The 10,179-nt window shown below is 41.1% G+C and overlaps 1 protein-coding gene across 1 annotated transcript in view; it reads left to right on the top strand.

The window, feature by feature from the left end:
- The first annotated feature begins 122 nt into the window (after positions 1-122).
- Positions 123-10,179, top strand: part of LOC311110813 (bifunctional 3'-phosphoadenosine 5'-phosphosulfate synthase 2-like) — a 16,883-nt gene continuing 6,826 nt past the window's right edge. Inside the window, exon 1 of the mRNA XM_084153380.1 lies at positions 123-287. Coding sequence (XP_084009506.1) covers positions 261-287 — 27 coding nt within the window. The 5' untranslated portion in view covers positions 123-260. The remainder of the gene's footprint in view (positions 288-10,179) is intronic.

The following is a 10,179-nucleotide window of genomic DNA, read 5'->3' as shown; positions in this document are numbered from 1 at the left end:
GAAGCTCAGCCCCGCACTGTCCTGATCTCGATACATTGGTTGGTATTCAGGAATATGCAGATTTCTGAACCCTGGAGGAGGATTGTAGGCTGGGCCAGTGGAATGCTACGTGTCTTCGAGGTCTTTCAAAAGCCCTTGTTCTTCGATGACTATAGTCAAAGTTGTCAAGTAACCCAAGCGAGGCGACACGTTCCTACCCCCTATTGGCATTTATACTCCGGGTCCACAGTCCATTGGGGTTAACCTTAGCCTAGTGCACGATGTCGGGTGTCAAAAAGCAGCAGACGGTAAGATATGCATATACTTATTTGAAACATCATATTCGAATATAAAATGTATTTTGAAAATTTCTAATAGCATAAGCAGGTATAGAAATGTTTGTAGCCTAGGCAGCGGATAGTGCTAGAGCTGCCGAGGCTAGAAATGTACCCTCAAGCATGTTGAAAATGATTCCTGTATAGTGCGCTTTGGGTGACCTTTTATATGGGTATTTCGTCAACTAACTACAGCTGCATTCTAATTAAAATATGTTCCTGATAAGTTACATAATAGCAATTATGTGGATAAAGTGCTGGACATGTTTGTTCACAATCTTTGCTTCATCAAACAATGGTTAGAAGTCTGATACGATCAGCGCTGTCACTGTTGATGTTGAAGTAGGCTACTTTCAAGTTTTCACTCTTGTGGTAGGAAATTGGATTGATTTGATTTGACATAGGCAGTGGTGAAAAAAGTACCCAATTGTCATTCTTGAGTAAAAGTAAAGATACCTTAATAAAAAATGACTCAAGTAAATGTAAAAGTCACCCAGTAAAATACGACTTGCGTAAAAGTCTAAAAGTATTTGGTTTTCAATATACTTAAGTATCAAAAGTAAATATAATTGCTAAAATATATGTAAGTATCAAAAGTAAAAGGACAATTTTAAATTCCTTATATTAAGCAAACCAGACGGCACAATTTTCGATTTTTTTTTTTTTTTAATTTACGGATAGCCAGGGGAACACTCCAACACTCAGACATACATTTAACAAACAAAGCATTTGTGTTTAGTGAGTCCGCCAGATCAGAGGCAGTAGGGATGACCAGGGATGTGTGTGAATTGGACCATTTTCTGTCCAGCTAAGCATTCAAAATGTAACGAGTACTTTTGGGTGTCAGGGAAAATGTATGGAGTAAAAAGTACATTATTATTTTTAGGAATGTAGTAAAGTAAAATTTGACAAAAATATAAATAGTACAGTACAGATACCCCCCAAAAACTATTTAAGTAGTACTTTAAAGTATTTTTATGTAAGTACTTTACACCATATAGGTTAAACGGTATATATATATATATAAACAAGTTTGAAGTAGCCTAATGGTCATTTACGACTCGAGTCATTTAATTAATTGTATGTCCCACTTAGAATAAACCATAACTGAAGCCTTCACAAACCCTTTATACTAACTAGTCTATAGGCTATTATACAATGGGTGGGTCTAATGCTGATTGGTTAAAACCGCATTCCGTCCGGTGTCTATTCCATAAGTTACCACCGGCTAAATCTATGACGTTAAAATGCCTATTTACTCTGTTCCATCTGACCAACATTTAGAACGAACGACTGGGTCGCGTCCATATATACAGAACAAAAAGACTGAACAACTGGCTCTGGCAACTGAACCAATATAAATAACGACCAGCTGGCTTGGGTAGCAACCCTAGATTTGTATCGGGACTATATCTTGTGGAAGGATGAAATGGTATGAATAAATTAATCAAAATAACATTTTTAATGAAAATATGTAAATAATTATTTTAATATGTTGGTAACCCGTTGTATAAAAGTGAAAATGCCCTCAGCCGGTGTTTGGATGATATATTGGCACGGTTTGCTGGCCCTCGACGACCTGTGCAAATATATCCTCCAAACACCGGCTTCTCAGGCACTATCACTTAAATGTACAGACCTTAACCCAACACCTAGCGACCTCAATCATCAAGAGTTTTGGACCGGTTGGGGCTACCCCCCTGAATTCGCTACGTTGGTGTCAGAAGTGGGATGGCGCCCGTGAGGCCATCGGGGAGGCATGTACACATGAGGGACTTGGTCAAGAAAAGCACGGGGACACACTCTCCCGAAGGAAGAGGGTAATGTAGTGCCCTTAACCCAACACTAATTAATCATTTATAAGCAAATGTTAAACCATAGCCTTATAAAGGGTGGCACAGGTTTATGCCACATTTGACAAAGCCACCATTCATGTAATGGCTTTGATTTAATTTGATTTGTGAAGTGGTGCTATAAGCATTTATGAAGCCTTTATAAGTACAACGTTTTTAATGTTGTGTAGCTGAAACAAGCTACTTCTGTGCTGCTAAGGAACTGACGATGAGGTTTGTGTGGCAGAAAACGATCAGTGTAGTCAGTAAACAAGCTAATGCCACAAATGCTTTGTAACAGGGAAATGTAGCTCACTTTAGTCTGCATAGTTTCTAAACAGGTTTACTGACAATTAGTTAGCCTAGTACTATATGTGGACAATCTGTTGGCACAGTATACGTTGGAAGAGTGTGGAAAGCAGCAAGTTGATAGGGTGCTGGTTCCAATACTTCAGTATGTGGTTTTGCACAGTTATCTTAAACTATCATCTACCACTCACACAATCACAGTATGAACTTGACCTACATGAGGAAGCATTTGTACTGAAGGAACTACTGTGTATCAACAGATAGACCAATATCCTACATGTTTTTCATAACCAACCTGTAGACAAAAGATAACAAAGAATGTCACTCAAGTCATTGTTTTCTCAATATTTTGATACACCTTAATACTGTAGGCTTAATTTGTCAGATTTCCACTCCTCTCTGTATAGAGACTGTATAACTATGTGTGTGCAGTTAGGGTGTGGGAATAGGAAATGTGTCCCAAGAGTAAGCACAGCTGTTTATTTTATTCTGCAGATTAAATAGGATGATAAGGGTAGTAGGGGCCATTTTGTTTACCACCTCCTATAGGCTATTCTAACAGGACCTAACAGGTCTCCATATAGAAAAATACATATTTAAACTATGATGTTTTTGGAGTTGGCACTACAAGAACCACTCATCCGTCGTATGCTGGAAGGGGCAATTGTAACACAGAGGGAATGACAGAGGGAGAGTTAGAAACGCAGACAGAATAAGAGGGGGAGGAAATGAGAAGGAAGCAGAATGAAAAAGATGATAGGAGTCAGATGGATAGACAGACAGAGCTGAGTGTGTTTGTGATAGTGACAGAGGGAGGGAGGAAGAGGCAAATAGGCAAAGAATAGTAAAAGAAGTAGTGAAAGTCAGGTACACGTCAACTATGACAGACAAAATGAGAAAAAAAAATCCAGAAAATCACATTGTAGGATTTTTAATGAATTTATTTCCAAATTATAGTGGAAAATAAGTATTTGGTCAATAACAAAAGTTTCTCAATACTTTGTTATATACCCTTTGTTGGCAATGACGCATGTCAAACGTTTTCTGTAAGTCTTCACAAGGTTTTCACACACTGTTGCTGGTATTTTGGCCCATTCCTCCATGCAGATCTCCTCTAGAGCAGTGATGTTTTGGGGCTGTCGCTGGGCAACACGGACTTTCAACTCCCTCCAAAGATTTTCTATGGGGTTGAGATCTGGAGACTGGCTAGGCCACTCCAGGACCTTGAAATGCTTCTTACGAAGCCACTCCTTCGTTGCCCGGGCGGTGTGTTTGGGATCATTGTCATGCTGAAAGACCCAGCCACGTTTCATCTTCAATGCCCTTGCTGATGGAAGGAGGTTTTCACTCAAAATCTCACGATACATGGCCCCATTCATTCTTTCCTTTACACGGATCAGTCGTCCTGGTCCCTTTGCAGAAAAACAGCCCCAAAGCATGATGTTTCCACCCCCATGCTTCACAGTAGGTATGGTGTTCTTTGGATGCAACTCAGCATTCTTTGTCCTCCAAACACGACGAGTTGAGTTTTTACCAAAAAGTTCTATTGGTTTCATCTGACCATATGACATTCTCCCAATCCTCTTCTGGATCATCCAAATGCACTCTAGCAAACTTCAGGCGGGCCTGGACATGTACTGGCTTAAGCAGGGGGACACGTCTGGCACTGCAGGATTTGAGTCCCTGGCGGCGTAGTGTGTTACTGATGGTAGGCTTTGTTACTTTGGTCCAAGCTCTCTGCAGGTCATTCACTAGGTCCCCCCGTGTGGTTCTGGTATTTTTGCTCACCGTTCTTGTGATCATTTTGACCCCACGGGGTGAGATCTTGCGTGGAGCCCCAGATCGAGGGAGATTATCAGTGGTCTTGTATGTCTTCCATTTCCTAATAATTGCTCCCACAGTTGATTTCTTCAAACCAAGCTGCTTACCTATTGCAGATTCAGTCTTCCCAGCCTGGTGCAGGTCTACAATTTTGTTTCTGGTGTCCTTTGACAGCTCTTTGGTCTTGGCCATAGTGGAGTTTGGAGTGTGACTGTTTGAGGTTGTGGACAGGTGTCTTTTATACTGATAACAAGTTCAAACAGGTGCCATTAATACAGGTAACGAGTGGAGGACAGAGGAGCCTCTTAAAGAAGAAGTTACAGGTCTGTAAGAGACAGAAATCTTGCTTGTTTGTAGGTGACCAAATACTTATTTTCCACCATAATTTGCAAATAAATTCATTAAAAATCCTACAATGTGATTTTCTGGATAATTTTTTCTCAATTTGTTTGTCATAGTTGACGTGTACCTATGATGAAAATTACAGGCCTCTCTCATCTTTTTAAGTGGGAGAACTTGCACAATTGGTGGCTGACTAAATACTTTTTTCCCCCACTGTATATGTGTGTTTGTGCATAAGAGGGTGGGTGATGATGGGGAAATATATCTAATTAAGCTATAGACCTATGTAAGTCTGTAGACCGTTAACCTTTGGATTATTTGGAATGCTGTTCGTAAGCCTTGAATTGATGTATCACCTTTAAAAAATGACCCGTGTTTCGCAAGTTGAAGTTGCATAATGCAGTCAGTGACATATCACTATTGTAATAATTACACTGTAAGAGGTTAGTTTGCCATTGATAGGTTGGCCAAAAGGACATGACAGAAGCAGAATTAATTTTGAAACATGGACAACTGTGTAGCATTTCTCTGCATTTAACTGAATAATCTACTACAGTGCCTTCAGAAAGTATTCACACCCCTTTACTTTTCCCACATTTTGTTGTGTAAAGCCTGAATATTAAATTGATATTTTTTGGTCACTTGCCTGCACACAATACTCCATAATGTCAAAGTGAAAAAAAAATGTTTCAAATGTTTACAAATTAATAAAAAATGAGAAGCTTAAATGTCGAGTCAATAAATATTCAACCCCTTTGTTATGGCAAGCCTAAATAAGTTAAAGAGTAAAAATGTTCTTAAAAAGTCACACAAGTTACATGGACTCACTCTGTGTGCAATAATAGTGTTGGCATGATTTTTGAATTACTACCTCATCTCTGTACCCCACACATACAATTATCTGTAAGGTCCCTCAGTCAAGCAGTGAATTTCAAACACAGATTCAACCACAAAGACCAGGGCGGTTTTCCAATGCCTCGCAAAGAAGGGCACCTATTGGTAGATAGGTAAAAACATTTTTTTTTTTAAAGCAGACATTGAATATCCCTTTCAGCATGGTGAAGTTATTAATTACACTTTAGATGGTGTATTAATACACCCAGTCACTACAAATATACAGGCGTCTTTCCTAATTCAGTTGCCGGAGAGGAAGGAAACAGATCAGGGATTTCAACATGAGGCCAATGGTGACTTTAAAGCAGTTACAGAGTTTAATGGCTGTGATAGGAGAAAACTGAGGATGGATCTACAACATTGAATTTACTCCACAATACTAACCTAATTGACAGAGTAAAAATAAAGAAGCCTGTACAGAAGCCACTAAAGGAATACTGCAAAACATTTGGCAAAGCAATTATCTTTTAGTCTTGAATACAAAGTGTTATGTTTGTGTCAAATCCAATATAACACATTACTGACTTCCAGTCTCCATATTTTCAAGCATAGTGGTGGCTGCATCATGTTAGGGGTATACAGTCGTGGTAAAAAGTTTTGAGAATGACACAAATACTAATTTTCACAAAGTCTGCTGCCTCAGTTTTGATGATGGCAATTTGCATATACTCCAGAATGTCATGAAGAGTGATCAGATGAATTGCAATTAATTGCAAAGTCCCTCTTTACCATGAAAATGAACTTAATCCCCCCAAAACATTTCCACTGCATTTCAGCCCTGCCACAAAGGACCAGCTGCCATCATGTCAGTGATTCTCTCGTTAACACAGGTGAGAGTGTTGACGAGGACAAGGCTGGAGATCACTCTGTCATGCTGATTGAGTTAGAATAAGAGACTGGAAGCTTTAAAAGGAGGGTGGTGCTTGAAATCATTGTTCTTCCTCTGTTAACCATGGTTACCTGCAAGGAAACACGTGCCGTCATCATTGCTTTGCACAAAAAGGGCTTCACAGGCAAGGATATTGCTGCTAGTAAGATTGCACCTAAATCAACCATTTATCGGATCATCAAGAACTTCAAGGAGAGAGGATCAATTGTTGTGAAGAAGGTGAGACCATTCATGTGTGGGGTTGCTTCTCAGCCAAGGGAGTGGGCTCACTCACAATTTTGCCTAAGAACACAGCCATGAATAAAGAATGGTACCAACACATCCTCCGAGAGCAACTTCTCCCAACCATCCAAGAACAGTTTGGTGACAACCAATGCCTTTTCCAGCATGATGGAGCACCTTGCCAAAAAAGTGATAACTAAGTGGCTCGGGGAACAAAACATTGACATTTTGGGTCCATGGCCAGGAAACACCCCAGACCTTAATCCCATTGAGAACTTGTGGTCGATTCTCAAGAGGCGGGTGGACAAACAAAAACCCACAAATTCTGACAAACTCCAAGCATTGATTATGCAAGAATGGGCTGCCATCAGTCAGGATGTGGCCCAGAAGTTAATTGACAGCATGCCAGGGCGGATTGCAGAGGTCTTGAAAAGAAGGGTCAACACTGAAAATATTGACTCTTTGCATAAACTAAATGTAATTGTCAATAAAAGCCTTTGACACTTATGGAATGCTTGTAATTATACTTCAGTATACCATAGTAACATCTGACAAAAATATCTCATAACACCGAAGCAGCGAACTTTGTGAAGACCAATACTTGTGTCATTCTCAAAACTTTTGACCACGACTGTACTTGTAATCGTTAAGGACTGGGGAGTTTTTCAGGATACAAAATAAACCGGAATGGAGCTAAACACAGGCAAAATCCTAGAGGAAAAACTGGTTCAGTCTGCTTTCCACCAGACACTGGGAGATGAATTCACCTTTCAGCAGGACAATAACCTAAAACACAAGGCCAAATCTACATTGGAGTTGCTTACCTAGAAGACAGTGAATGTTCCTGGGTGGCCTAGTTACAGTTTTGACTTAAATCTACTTGAAAATCGATGGCAAGACCTGAAAATGGTTGTCTAGCAATGATAAACAACCAATTTGACCGAATAATTTTTTAAAGAATAATGGGCAAATGTTGCATAATCCAGGTGTGGAAAGCTCTTAGAGATTTACCCAGAAAGACTCACAGCTATAATCGCTGCCAAAGGTGCTTCTACAAAGTATTGACTTAGGGGTGTGAATACTTATGTAAATTAGATATTTCTGTATTTAATGTTCAATACATTTGGAATTCAGGCTGTAACACAACAAAATGTGGAATAAGTCAAAGGGTTATACTCCCGGGTGGCGCAGTGGTCTAAGGCACTGCATCGCAGTGCTAGCTGTGCCACTAGAGATCCTGGTTCGAATCCAGGATCCGGGGCGGTGCACAATTGGCCCAGCGTCGTCCAGGGTAGGGTAGGGAATGGCTGGCAGGGATGTAGCTCAGTTGGTAGAGCATGGCGTTTGCAACGCCAGGGTTGTGGGTTCGATTCCCACGGGGGGCCAGTATGAAAAATAAAATAAAAAGACAATGTAAGTCGCTCTGAATAAGAGCGTCTGCTAAATGACTAAAATGTAAATGTAAAATGTTATGAATACTTTCTGAAGGCACTGTATAGGTTACTAGTGATGTAGGTACTAGAGTCATGGAAAATCTGCAAAAATGTTGCCCTCGCCTGAAAGACTGTACTGTATGGACCTGGAGTTCTCTCCACAACCCTGACAGAAACACACCTCTGTGTGTGGAGGCTGTCGGCCGGCCGGTGTGGTAGGAGTGGTAGGAGATGGTGGGTGAGAGTGCAGAGAGAGTGCCCTCTGTTTATAGAAGGCTGTCTGTCTGTGGTGGGGGTGTGGGGGCCCTGCTATGGTTAATAACAGGAGGTTGTGTCCGTAACCCACACCGGGTGGGGTACTGGAAGGGCTGGGAAAGTTTAATGGGGAGTAGGCACTGGTAGGAAAGGTGGGGAGGCACTAGAGGGAGGGGGGCATAGAGTGAGAGGGAAGGATGCCACATCATCGCTGGGCTGCAGGCAGCACACTGGCCACATTGTCTGGTCCTGTTCCCTCCATTCCTTGGAGCCAGCCAGCATCCCGTCACCACTGCCCTGTCCACCCAGCCAGAGACTGTCTCAGTCGGACTCACTCTGAAGGGGCCTATTCACCAAGTCACATTCACAACGGTTCACATAGAAATTTGTTTTTTTATAAACCAGACCTGACTTTCTAGCAGGTTGAATGAAGAATCATGTCTGTTCTACGAAATATACACTACCGGTCAAAAGTTTTAGAACACCTACTCATTCAAAGGGTTTTCTTTATTTTTACTATTTTGTACATTGTAGAATAATAGTGAAGATATCAAAACTATGAAATTACACATGTAGTAACCAAAAAAGTGTTAAACGAATCAAAATATATTTTATATTTGAGATTCTTCAAATAGCCACCCTTTGCCTTGCTGACAGCTTTGCACACTTAGCATTCTCCCAACCAGCTTCATGAGGTAGTCACCTGGAATGCATTTCAATTAACAGGTGTGCCTTCTTAAAAGTTAATTTGTGGAATTTCTTTCGTTCTTAATGCGTTTGAGCCAATCAGTTGTGTTGTGACAAGGTAGGGGGGGGGGGTATACAGAAGATAGCCCTATTTGGTAAAAGACCAAGTCCATATTATGGCAAGAACAGCTCAAATAAGCAAAGAGAAATGACAGTCCATCATTCCTCTAAGACATGAAGGTCAGTCAATACAGAACATTTCCAGGACTTTGAAAGTTTCTTCAAGTGCAGTCGCAAAAACCATCAAGTGCTATGATGAAACTGGCTCTCATGAGGACCGCCACAGGAATGGAAGACCCAGAGTTACCTCTGCTGCAGAGGATAAGTTCATTAGAGTTACCAGCCTCAGAAATTGCAGCCCAAATAAATGCTTCACAGAGTTCAAGTAACAGACACATCTCAGACTGTGTGAATCAGGCCTTCATGGTCGAATTGCTGCAAAGAAACCACTACGAAAGGACACCAATAAGAAGAAGAGACTTGCTTGGGCCAAGAAACACGAGCAATGGACATTAGACCGGTGGAAATGTGTCCTTTGGTCTGGAGTCCGAATTGGAGATTTTTGGTTCCAACCGCCGTGTCTTTGTGAGACCCGGTGTGGGTGAACGGATGATCTCCGCTTGTGTATTTCATACCGGTGCTTTGCTGGTGACACTGTCTGTGATTTATTTAGAATTCAAGGCACACTTAACCAGCATGGCTACCACAGCATTCTGCAGTGATACGCCATCCCATCTGGTTTGTGCTTAGTGGGACTATCATTTGTTTTTCAACAGGACAATGACCCAACACACCTCCAGGCTGTGTAAGGGCTATTTGACCAAGAAGGAGAATGATGGAGTGCTGCATCAGATGACCTGGCCTCCACAATCCCGACCTCAACCAAATTGAGATGGTTTGGGATGAGTCGGACCGCAGAGTGAAGGAAAAGCAGCTAACGAGTGGTCAGCATATGTGGGAACTCCTTCAAGACTGTTGGAAAAGCATTCCAGGTGAACCTGGTTGAGAGAATGCCAAGAGTGTGCAAAGCTGTCATCAAGGCAAAGGGTGGCTATTTCAAGAATTTCAAATATAAAATATATTTTGATTTGTTTAACACTTTTTTGGTTACTACATGATTC

Source organism: Coregonus lavaretus (genome assembly GCF_964263955.1).
Source record: "Coregonus lavaretus genome assembly, chromosome: 36".
In the NCBI taxonomy this organism is placed as follows: domain Eukaryota; kingdom Metazoa; phylum Chordata; class Actinopteri; order Salmoniformes; family Salmonidae; genus Coregonus; species Coregonus lavaretus.
This window is presented reverse-complemented; position numbering and strand designations above follow the sequence as displayed.